This window comes from Protomyctophum parallelum (genome assembly GCF_964188405.1).
Source record: "Protomyctophum parallelum genome assembly, chromosome: 22".
NCBI classification, from domain to species: domain Eukaryota; kingdom Metazoa; phylum Chordata; class Actinopteri; order Myctophiformes; family Myctophidae; genus Protomyctophum; species Protomyctophum parallelum.
This window is the reverse complement of record NC_139714.1, coordinates 20,409,538-20,425,626: the sequence shown is the minus strand read 5'-3', so window position 1 is coordinate 20,425,626 and position 16,089 is coordinate 20,409,538. Positions and strand designations below refer to the sequence as shown.

Below are 16,089 nucleotides of genomic sequence, written 5' to 3'. Positions count from 1 at the left end.
CAGGCTACATCAACAAGATCAACTCATACACCATCAAACAAATTCATTCATCAAACACCGATCAAACAAATGTTTGGTCATGTTTTTTGTTTTTTTAGGCAACCACAATGCTTTTCCAATGGGAGTCACATGGTTTGACTTTGACCAAACATTTGTTTGGTCAAACAAAAATGTTTGGTCAAACCATGTGACTCCCATTGGAAAAGCTTTGTGGTGGCCTAAAAAAAACAAAAGAATGACCAAACATTTGTTTGATCGGTGTTTGATGAATGAATCATGAATCATTCATGGCAACTTTTCACAGGAAAAGCATGAAGGGAGGATTCCAAGAATGACGATGTGTGCTACTGACTAACACATGATTGTGACCATCTTCAATGTCAATTCAATAAATACAGTAGGCCTGGCTAGTCGAGTAAATGTACTTCACTACTTCTTTACCAGTGCACAATTCCATGATTGAACATACATGGTGGTAAGCAAGCCAAAGGAAGCGATTGTTTTCTCCTTTCCGTCGGTGGCCGAAATGCTTTCAGCGGCGAGGTGAGCGACAAACATTTCCGAGAATGCATTACTACTAATGAATAATACATTTCAGCACCCCACGTCGTGGACAGCTCCGCAATTTGTCACCCGAGAGACGCGAGACCGGCCATCCTATTCGCTGCCATGCACCCCGTACACAGCGCGCATCGTGGATGACCTGCAACAGGTCACACTATTGGGAGAATATAAAAAGCACTGGTAAACACATTTGGCCTGATAGTTTTCTACACCTGCTTGGTGTGTTTTAGGTGACCATTAACAACAGTCGCATGTTAACGTTGGTTTGATTTGGATTTGTAAGCACAAAATGATAACTTTGGCACTCATGGCGGTGTGCGTGATTATTCGTCTGGATGGAACGTCGGGAGCCTCTCTGCATGGCTTTGAGGAGCAGTCTTCACAGTGGACACATCATGCTTCAGGTGAGTCTTCAAGAGGAGACAATAATACAAGGCTACAAATTAATCACAATTTGTAATTCACAAAATGCGTAAGAGAACCAGGCTTCTTCCAGGTTTCTTCAACATTCAGTTTAGACATACTGTACGCCTGACTGAGTAGCTGCAGATCATTGATAGGCTCTTTGAATGTATTTTTCTCATAGCCTGTATCTGCTTAAGCTTAATAAAATAAAAAAATAGTCCCCACATTATTATTATTGTTATTGTTATTATTGTGATTATTTTTCCCCCCAGATTCCGTCTGTGAAATATGGCATAGCAATGGGATTTTGGACAACAAACATTTTAATGTAGCCTATTTTTTGAGGGCCCTCCTATGTCCAGCTTATAGTGTGTTTGTGTGTGTGTGTGTGTGTGTGTGTGTGTGTGTGTGTGTGTGTGTGTGTGTGTGTGTGTGTGTGTTTGTTTGTGTGTAAAAATCAATCTTCATATGACCACCGAGCTCTGACAATAGGTGCGTCACCCGTTCAAAACATATCAAAATAAAGGGTAGTGGGTCGCACACACCAAGACTGCAGTTCAAATATAGTTTATTTCATATTTGAAGAAATTGACACTTTTGTCCATTTTTTCCAAATGCGACCCACTACCCTTTATTTTGATTAGTTGTGTGTATACACACAAACTTTGTCCTAACACAAACATTAAATGCCATTGATAAATGAATGGCCGTTTTTTACTGCACGTCCTAGTGTAAACACAAACTGATATGAATGATGTTTGATGCTATAGAGCGCCCCTCAGCCTCACTTCACACGGGTGTGATTTTTTATTATTATTCAAAGGCTGTTTTAAAATCAACAATCAAACAATCAATAAATGTTATACTTACAACATATCCGATAAAACAAATAAAGGAATTAATTGGAAACTTTATAAAAAAAAAACAATATCAAGTAGCCTAACTTTTTTGTAGGCCTATCTGAAATCCTGGTTTAGTATTTCGAATTAATCGATGTAGGCCTATTAGCCTATGCAATTGCATCAGTATAATAATGTGTTCATTTATCCATTTCAGAGTATAAGAGTAACCAAATCGACCCTCCACTGTGTAGGACTGTAGGCTACACTCTCAGTCGAGACTCGAGTTATAAGTACCGTAAAACAGTTGAGCTATAACTACATTAACAATTAATTGAATTAATTTGACCGTGTTTCCCATGCAGGACGGTGGCCAGCCAGCTTCCCGGAGCTCTCGGAGTCGCAGCGAACAGAGAGAAGAGATGTCGCGGATGTTTTCCCGGAGGAGTCCTACAACCTGTGCTTGTCTTTGAGGGAAAACGACGAACAACGACATCTTCTATGCAACGACCGGCGGAGTCAATTCAACTACAACCCGTTCGGGCTCCGCTTTGGAAAGCGTTACAACAGCTACCTTTACAAAGACAGCTTCACGACACCCAGGACCAGTAGATTATTGCCTATTTCACTATACCCGCGAGAACTCGAGGTACCAACCTAAACCAAGATGTCCCTTCCCCAGTCTCCTCCCCTCCCAATTGTCTAAAATGCTTGTCAATGTTTTGAGTCTACTTCATCAAGTGGGCTACTACATTTGTTTGTTCTACATGTGTCAAATGGCTGCAGACATATCGGACACAGGTTTTCTCTGAATTAAAACTTTTGTACTTAATATAGCCTCTGTGTGCCATGAATGCTACTGATGATGAAATCTGTCACAAATGCACAATGAATAAGTGATCGCTGATTGAATCAATATTACATTGTTCAGGTATAGTTAATTAGTTCAAATTCTATGTGAGGAATATTTTTGTGAACTATGCTCTTCTCCCACAGGAATTTCAAGCTTTCTGTGCAAAAATTGATATATGTAGGCCTATATGTACACTATACAAAAACAGTGCAAATCAAAGGTTAGTTTACTGAAAGGTTCATCAGTTATCTCAATCTAACCACAAGATGGCAGTCCATTACCTGATATCAGCTGGCTGCTAACATTTGACAACACAAAGACCACAGGCTTCCATAAGGTTCATATTTATTAAGTTACTCATCACTGTTTCACACAACTCACAACACGAGAGTGACAGCTACAGTCAGTGTTCTTTTTTTTCTTTTAGAAAACAAGTCAAGTTTGGACGTTTAAATCCGCCACCATGGCTCAAAATCTCTTTCCAGACGGTAGCCTATACCAGAGTGACAGGGATTTCGGATCCACAATGAAATTCACATTGTTCTCAAGTGTGCCAAAGTCTCTCGGTTACAAATTTGCTAGACGAGGACAGTGTCTTTCGGATTGTTCTTTAGGGCCTACAGTGTACACATCAAACATGTTCAGGAGAGGTCTTTTGTTTCTAGGCATCGGCCAGGAGGAGGCTGAAATGAACGACACATGTGCAAACAAAGAAGCAGCAAATGAAATGGCGGACACTTTAATTTTGTCTCTTTTTCTTGTCCTTTCCTTATCCTTTTTTTGATCATGGCCCAAACAAAACAAGGGAGAAAAAAAAAGCTGCGGCACAAAAGGATTCATGGAAGGTAAACCAACTCATCCCGGGAGCATCTAAAACGGCAGTTTTGTTTCAAAGACACCAATGATACAGTAACCTCGGCGTACTGGCGGAACAGGGGAAGCTGATAACAATGGAGTGAGTGAGATAACAGACATGGAAGTTAGAAAAAGGAGTGTATGTTTGTGTGTGTGTGTGTGTGTGTGTGTGCGCGCACGCATATGGGAGTGTTTGAATGCACTACTGTATATTGGCTCTTTTCCACTACGGTTAACCCAGAACCTTCTGTGAAGTAATTTAGTTTACGTCCTGATTCAAGGGGGAGATCTAAAAATCATTCAAAAAAATGAAAATACTCAATCTATAATTCAATGGGATGTGAGCTTGTAGATCTGCTATTTTCAAATAAATTTGAAAGTGTCTAAGGTCTAGGTTCCCAGAGCTCAGGGTTAGTACCACCTCCCGAGCAGGACCCAAATTAGGTTCTGAGAACCTCACCTGAAAGCGAGCCATAGCGTATGGAAACCCACCCAGAACCTGTGAAATACGTTTCACGGCACGGAACGATTCACTTTAGTTCTTGTAGTGGTAAAGAGACAAATGGTGTGTATAGGAGCCAGTATGTGTCTGAATGATCTCGTGTACTACGTGTGTGTGTATGCTTGTGTTGTTCGGCCCTGCGGCAGGTTGCTTCAGGGGGGGGGGGGGGGGGGGGCATTTTGGCGAGCGGGTGGGGGGGGGGTGGTGTCTTTAGAGGTCCTTCAGGTCCGCCTGGATGCCCCAGAGTGTGTCAGCGCTCTTCTTTAGCTGGCTCACCTCGTCTGGGTTTAGGGTCATGTTGACCACGCTGCTCACCCCCCCGCTGTTCAGCACGCAGGGCAGCGACAGGAACACCTCCTCACTGATGCCGAACATGTCCTGGAGGAGAGACGAGGACACATCAGGGTTTTTATAGTGAAACTGAAACAAAATAACTACCACTAGAACTGGAAAAACACTTTTTTTTTTTGTTATTTAATTAATTTTAGTTAACTGAAAAAAAAAAAAAAACAAGGCTTTACAAAAGAAAACTTGTCTTGTGGTTACAAAACAAACAGAAACTAATCATAATTATGTGCAATTACAAATATCACCCTTTTTATTTCCTGAACACGGGCCAATTGCAGTGATTTCGACCTAGGGGTGGGTCCCGAACCTCGGGTATCCATTATAATGATTACATTTTGGTTCTCCCTATCAGTTCCTACAGACGCACGCAGTCACGCGCTATTTATTTAACAGCCAAATCCAGTAAAACACGTAGAGTAGCGCAGCGTGTCTCTCACACTGTTGAATGGAGTAGCCTATACAGAGTCACAGACAGCTCTGCTGCTGTTCAGTGGCAGTGCTCCGCCTCCGAGCACAGCTCTGCATACCGGTATCAAACTCACAAAAATCGGCCCCCAGACTCCATGGTGGTGGGCAGGTACTTTACTACTGCGCCACCCGAGCGCCCCGTGTGTGTGTCTGTGCATGCGTGTGTGCGTACGCGTGTTTAAAATGTAATATACTATGTGGCACACTTGATATGAACTCCATTTATTATCCACTAGGTTTTTTTCTTTCCTGCATCAACTTTGTGTCATGTGTATGTGTGCAAGTGCACATCCGTACACAGTCAAATCTTCAGTGTTAGTTTAACTCTGAAATAAACAAGCGTGCGTGCGTCCGTCCGTGCGTGCGTGCGAGCGCCCTTGGGACGTACCTTGACCATGGTGGACACAGGGTGGATGCGGTTCATGTTTTTGATGATGCTCTCGGTCAGGTCGGCCACACTCAGGCCGATGGCCCAGTTGGTGTAGCCCTTCAGCTTGATCACCTCGTATGCACTGCAACACAACGGGAAGGAAGCTCCGTCACAATCTGCACACAGCAGCACTGGGGCTTTCTGGGTCGAGTGTTAATCAGCAGACCATTGTCTATGCTCACACTCAAAGTGTGAATAGCACATGAAGCAAAACGCTGCAAGTGTAAACACCATTTATATGTCCGCTATCACATATACGGTAGTACGGTACGTTATGGTGATATCGTTGCTGTCGGGCAGAAACCTCTTATCTCAATATTCAAACTTTTTGTGTTTTTCCTTAACGTAACGCCCGGCTTGTTCATACTACAGCGGCACAAAGCTACTTTTGCTGAAAAGAAATATTTGAATCCTGAAAAGCAACAGTTTTGGACATATGAGGTTTCAACCTGACATTATGTATATATATTTATTTGTTTTATTTAACCTGTTCTCTTTCCCTTCTGCGCTCACTCCGCCTTCCTCTTACTATACTACAAAATGATGGAGCGAGCATGAAAAAATGACACCTGTAAGTAAACCTGTCATGTGGCAAATAAACCTGATTCTGAACCGAGTGAAACTACTTACTGAACTGTGGCGATCATGCAGTGGTGTCATGCTCGTGGAATGGTGCACATGCACATGCACTCTAGAATGCGTCCCCCTAGATTCCTAGAAGAGAAGACGCACCTAACCACCTTGGACCGGTCACCACTTTCCAAGAAGTACCCAGTCTAGGTTTACTGGCGGTGGGTGCGCCCCTCCTATTTTCACACCGTGAAAGCTTTAGCTGTTTACCTGAACGCATGTTAATGGTAAGCAACACAGCACAGCAGTATGGCTGCAATAGAGCGTCGCAGTCCCGCCCCCTACCATGGCCCAGGAAATGATTCTCCGTTCATTTTCCTCATAGACATTTCAGAAAGTATTTATTTAAAGACGTTTACGCTGCGGCTTCTGTGGTGCTGCTGCACTCATGCACCATCAAAGAAGAGATTCGTCCAAAGCAAACTTTTATTTTCGCCACTGCAGGCAGCGCAGTATAAATAAATGTGTCTGATTATTTTAGGTCTGTGTGTCTAAAACTCTCATACACTAACACTATAAACAATAGGCTATCAGCAGTTCTGTGCACATGCTCACATGTAGGCGTGTGCGTGCGAGTGCAAGTGTGTGCCAGTGCACGCGCGTGTGACCGTGTTACCGGGAAAGAAAATCACCATTACACCACTGCAATCATGGTGTTAATTTAACTCTCTTAATTAAGGCTTTCCCGTAACTAAAGACTTCCTCCTAAGGGACTGTTAAGTGTTTAAAATGAGGGGTCACTGGAGGATTTTAAAGTTCTCTAGAATAAAAGGTTGTGACCAGTATCGTAGTTTGTAAATACATTTTGACGTTTTCCAGAACTTTCTGCAGTGAGAGGCTGCAGCGATTGTCCCTTTGAGGCGGACACAATGTTGTCAACTTTGACGTTATCGTTATTCGGTATAGTAGAGTAGTAGAGTTCTCTACCACTGCACTATCATAGCCAGCACATGATAAAAATCATGGCGAAACTTACCTGGCTGCAACTTAATACCTGGCTGCAACTTAATACCTACTGCCTACCTCTGTAGGTTGAAAGAGAAGCCACTTCCACACAAAGTGCATGGGGTAGGACCCATAAACCAGTTATTAACTTTCTTCTGTTCTCATTCCATCTGACTTCCTATAAATACTAGTACTATACTCAGAATAAGACTTGCGTTAATAATACGATTTAAATACGAAGTCAATGCAAGTTTTATTTTGAAGTCCACCTACTGAAACGTCCACCTCTCTCTCTCTCTCTCTCTCTCTCATAAACATGGAACAGCCTCTGGGTCCTACGCCAAGATTCTTTTGTGAAATGAGTGTAATGTTATGAACACTAATCATCAACATTTAAAACACACCAAAGCTGTCTATGCCTTAACTCTTGATATGCATAGTAAGAGGCACTTGTACAGTACAGTATATCTATATGAGGCAGTCGATTATGGATTTAAGCCAATACTTGTAGTAGAGTCTCACTCTCAAAACACCACACTGCAAAGCCATTAGGCACTTGAGTAGTCACTCGGTCAAAGGCCGAGTAGGGGGGCAAACACACTAAATATATAACCAGGCTACTATGGTATTGCCAGGCACTATGGAAAATACTTCTCTACAACAGTGGTTATCTAAAGTTAAACTGGAATGCATGTTTTGCATGGCTCAAGTCAAGTTCATTCAATGTCTATCTAAAATTAGGGCAGAGCAGAGCCTTCAACTCAAAGAACAGTATTGTATTCCATGTGTTGCAATAAAATGAAAAATGTTTTCCATTTGTTGCTAAATGGTTACATTTCTGACTGAGGTTGTGTTACAACAATATGGTTGTAATTGTTGGGTTGCAAGGGTCTTAGCTAGGCTTCGAGTATATTATATTTCCATTATCCATTATATTTAGTTTAGGAAATGTAAGCCCTTTACTACAATCTAACTACCTGGCACGTAGAGACTGTAACTCTTTGTCAACTCTATTACTGACATGAGTTGACATAAGTTCAATCAGGAAGACTAGTCCATTCACAAAACCTCTCCCACATCCGTGTCATTCACCACTCCGCTAAGCTAGTAATTTCCACCTTTGCTATAACGAGCGTTTACAACTCCCTCTGGGTTTAAGCCTCCACCCGTTCTGTTACATAGATTATTGCACGTCACATTCTCCACCCACGGCCTCCCACCACCAGCATCAAGACCATCCAGTGTTGGTCATGTGGGGATTCTAGGCAGCAGACCCATTATGGGTCTCTTTCCCATAATCTGTCAATAGTCCCACATCTATTGTATAATGTTAATTTCATTCTGACATATATATATTTTTCAACAAAACCAGTACCTGTCGACTACAGCTTTGTGCGTGGCCTTCCAGTGATCTTTGTCTGCGTCTGTGCCAATCTCAGGGTTCAGCTTCTGTAGGCTGACTCCTGCCACGTTAGCGCCGCTCCACACGGGCACTGAAACGCACAACATGAATAAAGAACTGTCGAAGACATTTCCCCCAATTTCATATGTATCTGGCCGCAGACTGCAGTCTGAACAGATGTTGTTCCAGGGATGCTGTTGTTAAAATGCTTCAAGCATCCAGTATTTCAGACATTTACACACAAGCTATCAAGCTAATATCAAATAATGCTAAATAACAACTACAACAATCATGATAACACTAATAATACACAAACAAAACAGTGAGGGTGGCTTATACACCCAGCATGCCTATTCTGGGGGGAACGTTCGTCAAAAATAGCAGATCTAAAAGCTCAAAGCGGCTTGTAGATTGGCAAATTTTGGATGAAGGTATTTGGTGTAGACAGAAAAAAGCGCTCAGCTGTTGTAACTCAAGTCCGTTTATCTAAGACTAGATGGTTTAAGTGTGACTGGAGTGGAGTCCCCCCCCCCCCCCGAGGCATGAGGTCAGTCCGCTGCGCCCCCAGGTTGGCAGAGGAAGTGTAGCGCCCAGGATTACATTAGATAATTGGCACTGGGTGAAAAAAACTGGGTTACAAAATCGTGGGATAAAAATTATTTAAAAGAAAATGGAGTCCCCCAGGGGCATATAGAAGGCCCTCATCCTTCTTCACTCAACACTAAATATAATTTCCGAAAATAGCTGATCTACAAGCGCGTTGCTTAACTTAAGCAACATTTGAGCACTTTCCCCTCCACTGTCCCTCTCTGTCTATACGTACCACTGGTGTCTCCGTGCTCTCCCAGCACCCAGCCGTTGAAGGAGGTGGCGTGGATGCCCAGGCGCTCGGCCATCAGGTAGCGGAAGCGGGCAGAGTCCAGGTTGGTGCCGCTGCCGATGACGCGGTGCTTTGGCAGACCACTGAGCTTCCAGGTCACGTAGGTCAACACGTCAACTGAGCAGAGGGGTTGAAATCGCACAGATCATTAACACACACAGGCCTTATCTCGCTCTCTCTCTCACTCTCGCTCTCACACACACACACACACACACACACACACACGTGCACACGTGCGCCGCGCTGTGCGTACCGGGGTTGGAGACGACGAGGATGGTGCAGTTGGGGCTGTACTTCATGATCTGAGGGACGATCATCTTGAACACGTTGACGTTCCTCTGCACCAGGTTGAGGCGGCTCTCGCCCTCCTGCTGGCGCACGCCCGCCGTCAAGACCACCAGGCGAGAGTTGGCCGTCACAGAGTAGTCTGTGAGAGAGAATGAGTCATTACGTGAAGTACTTGAGTACGTGTACTTAGTTACTAACTTTCCACCACAGAGTCTCAACATCAAACACACAGGCCATTTCACCCAAAGAACTTTGGTTCTAGAACTGGTTCTAGAATTTCCAATGTGGTTGGGCGGAGGTCTTTCTGCTACAAAGCCCCTTTTGATTGGAACAATCTCCCTCTATCTCTTAGATCCATCTCATCATTTAGTAGTTTCAGGACTTCCTTATATTCACATCTAGACTCAACTTGTCTTTAATGACACTGAAGTATTTGCACTGTGACCTTATTTCCATTGTGTAACAGCTGATTATGTGGTGGTTGGTGGGGTAGGTGGAGGAGGGTGAGCAAGCTATTTGTGTATATGTATATCCGTTTGTATCTGTGTACTATATGTTTTGTGTATTTGCGTACAGTATGCTTTTTTGTATTTTGTTTGTTTATGGGTCCCTCTTGAAAATGAGATGCTGCATCTCAAGGTGTTGTCCTTTCAATAAAAATCTGAAATCTGGTTCCGTTCCAGATTCTTGTAACCGTGGTGCTTTCACGGAACCGGCAGCCATTCTTTGGTTCCAGTTCCGAAAGCAACTTTCAGGGTTCTGAACCCAATTAATTGTCAGTGGAAACACTCCTGGAACTGGTTCAATATTAGGCGGGGGGAAACATAACTGAACCGGTTCAACCCCCGGTGGGAAAAGGGCCATAGGGTTGACTGTGTGTGGTCCAGGAGGACCAACTGTGTGTGGTCCAGGAGGACCAACTGTGTGTGGTCCAGGAGGACCAACCTTTATCGGCGACGATCTTGGAGGTCTTGAGGAAGAGGCTGCCGTGCTGCAGGTCCATCATCTCGCCCTTCAGACGGTCCTCCATCACGTCAACCAGCGCCAGCTCGTCAGCCAGGTCCTGATGGCAGCAGCAGAGCATTTTTGATTGATTCAATACTTTAGGACCACTTCACCACTTTTCAACCTATCTTCATATAATAGGTCCTCACTAATAATCTACTCGGTCTGTGTCTCATATAGGAGGTCTGTGGGCAGTTCAAAAACCGTCTTCCAGTGACATCATCGATGGGGAATACAAGCTAATAGAAACTGCAGGCTTTCTAGTCCTGAAAAGTTGCAATGCGAAAATGGAAGCCATCGTTCTCACGATAATGAAAATCGAAATATTTTGTTTAAAAAAAAAAAGATCTGCCTAATGATGATGTCACTGGATGACGGTTTCTAAACTGCCCACAGCCGTCCTATGAGACACAGACTGAGTAGAAAAATCGTGCCATTTTTTCATGATTATTAGTGAGGACCTATTATATGAAGATAGGTTGAAAAGTGGTGAAGTGGTCCTTTAATAGTTTGCAGAAAACAGCACAGGAAAGTACAGTGCAGATATGTCAAATAACTTAAAGAAATAATTGACAATGACCGGTACCAAAAATCAAAATAAATTATGTAGTACAACAATATTTAATCAGAGCTATTTCCGCTTGTTTTATATATGTTTGAAAATGTATGAACATTTTCAACAGATTAAGAATGGAAACGATTCTGACGATTATAATAATAATAGCTTGAATTTATATAGCGCCTTTCATGAACCCAATATACGCTATACAATATGTACCAACAACAATCAACAACTATATGCCATAAGCCTGAGAGAATAAGTGTCTTTTCAAGGTGGCCTTAAAAGAGTGTTGGAGCATGGCGAATCTCTATTGGCAGAGAGTTCCACAGGGTGGGGGAGTGGGGGCTGCCACACTGAACGCTCTATCCCCGAAGGTTCGCTTGACTGCCTTGGGTACAGAGAGGAGGTCCAAGTTTGTGGACCGCAGGTTCTGTGTCACAGGAGGTTTATGGAGGAGGCCTGAGAGGTACTGTGGAGCCAGGGATTTCTGACATTTGTAGGTGAGAAGGAGGAGTTTATAATTGATACGGAACTTGACAGGAAGCCAGCCAGCCGATTATGTATAATAATTGCGATTATCTCAAATAATTGCGATTAGGTGATTTTGTAATAACTGTGACAGGCCTACTGATACATAATTAAGAGCTACGAGTATAACAAAGAATGACAGAGACTTGCATGTAGCATATGGATGGAATACTGTACTGAACAGTAAGTATGTCCTGTCCATCTGTCCCTTCTCAGTAAAACCCAATGCCAAGCCTGCGGGATACTCAGACAGACAGACAGATAGACAGACAGACAGACAGACAGACAGACAGACAGACATGCGTCACTGCTCTTGTTCTTACCCGCAGCAGGATGCTGACGGCACAGGCCATGCCCACCTGGCCCACTCCTACCACCGTCACCTTGTTCCTGGGGGGCTCCAGGGGTGTGGTGTTCAGGGGGGTAATGAGTTTCTCCAGCACTGAAGACATGATCACAGCTGTATGTGTGTGTGTGTGTGTGTGTGTGTGTGTGTGTGTGTGTGTGTGTGTGTGTGTGTGTGTGTGTGTGTGTGTGTGTGTGTGTGTGTGTGTGTGTGTGTGTGTGTGTGTGTGTGTGTGGGGTGGGGGGGGGGGGGGGGGGTAAGGGAGAGAGGTAGAGAGAGAGAGAGAGAGAGAGAGAGAGAGTTATAATTACACACACCTATCAGGGAGAAGGGGGTCAATTGAGTCAAACTACAACTGCTGCTCCTCTGTGAGAGCTCACGCACGCATGCGCTGGGCAGCACAGTCACGCACACACCACACACACTTGCACGCACATGCGCGTGTGCACACACACACACACACACACACACACACACACAGTCACACACGTGACACTCACACGGTCTGTGCATAAACATGAATTCCAAATCCAAATGCAACACCAAAATGGGATGTTACCACATGACTGTATGACCTGCATTATCCAACAATATACAGGTCAAGGGGTTGAATAGCGATTACGGGTTTACACTACAGTCAATATCCTCTCTCTCTTGTTCACACTTCCTCACTTGCTCCAACTAGTTCTGACCAGCCTGAAACAGCATCTGCTAAACCCAGTACAGAATGTAGCTTGCTATATTTCCAGTCCAGAGGCAATTCAGGTCAGCAACTGAGGTGTCTGTGACTGTAGTCTTGTTCTAATCTAGACCCACAACTCTCTACATTTGATAATTAACAGCAGTCACGTCTATGTACGTGCATGCACGCGTGTGCGTGCATGTGTGTAAAACATACTAGGCATTGTCCAAACACAGTATGAGCACCATCATGTAATCTAATCTGTCACGGTTCCAGTACATAACAATGCATATAGTCATATCATCATCACTCATATCCATCCATCCACCATGTTCTTTGTACCACATTGAACAGGGTTGACAGCTGTCCCATTTCATCAGGATATAAAGGAGAAATATGAAAACACAGCCAATCGGGGCAGCCAAACAATTGTGCCGCGAGCAGGTCTGGCTATCATAACATCGTAACATTTGATGTTAGCATTTAATTTAAGGCATAAACGGCGATCAGATTCATCTAAAAGCTTTAAGCAATTGGATTACAGTGACCAGACATGTTTTCTTATTGTCTATTTTGTACTAAAGTGTATGTGATGTGCTAGTAGTAGTAGTACTAGGCGTATTGACACCAAGCCACAATAACTTTCATGAAGGTTTATTTAGCTGATCATGTTTCCTTAACTTTGATGTGTCCACAACGGTGTGCTTCCCCCAGCAAGCAACCCCTACTTCCTCTTCCTGTTAGATCCTCACATAATGTGCCTGTTCCCCAATCCCCGAAAAATCCTCCTTCTCTTTTGCTGTACTCAAGTCTACACCTATAAAAAAGGATTTGCTTCTGCCAGTAGGAGAACCATGAATGTTGAGTAGAAATAATAGCCTATATAGACAGGTGTTGCAGGCAACATTAATTAACAACTTCATTACTAAAAGCACTGTGACACTTGAGTACTGGTCTTTGGTGGTCATGCTTTAATGAAGGCAGATATGCCTATCATTTCATAACCAAGGTCAGTTATAACAGCGGTACAAGGGAGGCGTCCTTGCCAATATAAGGCAAGGATGTCAGCTGTTGTGGAAATATGAAGGTTAGGCCTACTTAATACTAGACCAAATAGGGGCAGGACAAAACTGCTTAAAGGATGTCCAATTGCCCATTTTAACCTAATTTCTGGTTCTTCGACTTCCTCAAATCCAATTATATTACAATTACAACATTATATGATTATAATCAAATATAGATTTGTATAATATATAGGCCTACTGTACACAGTATATTAAATATAAATATAGCCTAACAAGGCTATAGTTCTATAAAAATGTAAATCTATAGCCTAGCAACGCAACAGGCACAAGCTTTGTGTAATCAGAAATGGTCAGCTGGAACAATGAAACGATCTGGTGGTGTGAGTCGTGACATTGTGTAGGCTACAGGTTACTGCAGAATGCTCACAAGACAAGAAGACGAAATATCGATAAGTGATATATCTGTATTTTATCAGACCAATGTTGTCCATTCATTGTTATTTTCTATTGCTATTATGTAACGGCGGCTGCTGAGTCCTTCATTCGCTCTTGCCAGGCCCTATAATGGAGAAATGGGCGTTCTATATCGGAACGGGTGTTAGTTGCATTTTGCACGACAGTTGTTTCTGCATAGCCTACTAGTAAAAAACGAACCAGTTCAACACAACAAGCATGCCTCTGTAAAAACGAGGGCAAGCATTCCGGATACCTATAATAATGGGACTGCTGGGATATCCGTGTATTATTTCCCGATGTCGACATTCGTCACTCTCCGCAATAATCACCGCCGATTTAAACTTAATTGACATTTGACAGGTCAATTCAATTCAGCTGTTAAACTAGAAACTGGTTAACATGGTCAGGGTGACATCTAAACCTAAAATAAAGAGGTTTTTTTTTTAAAGTTTGGTTATTAATGCATCGCCTCGGGTATAGTGGCCAGAGGGGGCCATGTCCACTGTACAGTGAGCAAAAAATACACACAAGATTATTGAAATAGATTGTGGTAACGGCACTTTAGTTTTTAACATTCTAAGAATAATTCACACATTTCCTGCCAAACATACAACCCATGGTTCACCGACACACGCACAGAAAGGTCTCTAGCTAGCGGATATATTCCGGTATAAAATGGTTTCCTTGCTTCGTACATTCCATCTATTTAGACTTGAGCATCCATTGCTGCTGGTTCGATGCGCACGCTTCACAAGTTCACATAAATACGAACCACTGAACCAGGGTAGAATAACTGAATCTTTGAAGAAAAGCCGAGTAATAGATGCAGTACGTACATTTTTGAAGATATTTCTATGAGAAATATATCCTTTTTTTTGGTCCAGGGGGAAAGATGTTGCAGCGTCGACAGTCGTCAGTGAGAGAGGAAGACTTTGTACTAGAGCGGCAGAGCTGAAAGAGACAGGAGGAGGAGGAAGAGGGGGTGTATGTATCACCACACACTCTAGTCTAAATTATCAATGTGACTTGTGACCACGCTGTCATCACATGAGATGTCATTATATAGGAGACTGCTGCTCTGATGCAAGACATTTTACAATAATGATTGATTTATAGCCGGATGGATTGGTTTGTCTCCCTTTTTCACACTAAATTGGCTCAGACAGTTGAGTTGTCTCTCTCATAAACCTTCTGGGAATCTATCTACTGTAGCCAGTATGTATTTGTTTGTTTTGTTTGTTTGTTTAATTGTTTAATTCATAATGATCAGGGACAATACACAATACACATACTCAACCACAAGGTAAATAGACCGGGGTCATATGTTCCCTCAGCCCTATGTTCCCTCAAGTGTAATTAATAATTAATTATTATTATTATTATTATTAATTAATCAATTTAATTAATAGTGTAATAAGTGTAGTAGTGTAATAGTGTAATAGTGTAATAAGTGTAGTAGTGTAATAGACCAGTGTTAACCAAGGGGTTTAATGTTCAACTCTTGTCCCTCCAGCGTCATTAAAACATAAAACTCATTATTGCGTATAGCCTATAGACAAACATAACCTAGATGACTATACTATAGCCATTATCTAAAAGACAAGAGAAAAGATACAGGCAGGTCAACACAACAACAGACTACCTCCAAACAGGCTGACAGTAAATGCAACTTTACCCTCCATGCCCTCAGTAACCCACTTGACAAATTACTTAGAAAAGGTGAGCAACACCCACAGCCACGATACTAGAGGGAGCGTAAACAACGATCTGGTGCCACCCAAATATAAATCAAATATGGGAAAATTCACCTTCCACAGCACTGCTACTCAGGCGTGGAATTCCCTCCCCCTTCCCTCAAAAGAAGCAAATCACTGGCTTCCTTCAAGACAGACCTAAAAATGCACCTGTCAGCAGGTCAAAGGGAGAGGAGGTGATCGCCCCCGGCCACCACCTTATCCTGGCTTTTACCCCCACACCACACCTATTAATTCAAATGTGTTTTTATGGAAAAAGGGGGCTATAGTACCCCATAATGGGTCTCAACCCACTGTTTGGGAAACAGTATGACTGAGACTT

The 16,089-nt window shown here is 42.9% G+C and overlaps 1 protein-coding gene across 1 annotated transcript; it reads right to left on the bottom strand.

Annotated features, from left to right (window-relative positions):
• Positions 1 to 2,989: 2,989 nt before the first annotated feature.
• On the bottom strand, positions 2,990 to 14,994 carry ldhba (lactate dehydrogenase Ba). The gene is made up of 8 exons (XM_083757705.1): positions 14,850 to 14,994; positions 11,828 to 11,964; positions 10,355 to 10,472; positions 9,375 to 9,548; positions 9,065 to 9,238; positions 8,215 to 8,332; positions 5,223 to 5,346; positions 2,990 to 4,396 (listed from the first exon to the last, which is right to left on the bottom strand). Exons 2-8 carry the CDS (start codon positions 11,954 to 11,956, stop codon positions 4,229 to 4,231), a joined length of 1,005 nt encoding a protein of 334 aa, XP_083613831.1. The 5' UTR covers positions 11,957 to 11,964; positions 14,850 to 14,994; the 3' UTR covers positions 2,990 to 4,228.
• Between the last annotated feature and the right edge of the window lie 1,095 nt (positions 14,995 to 16,089).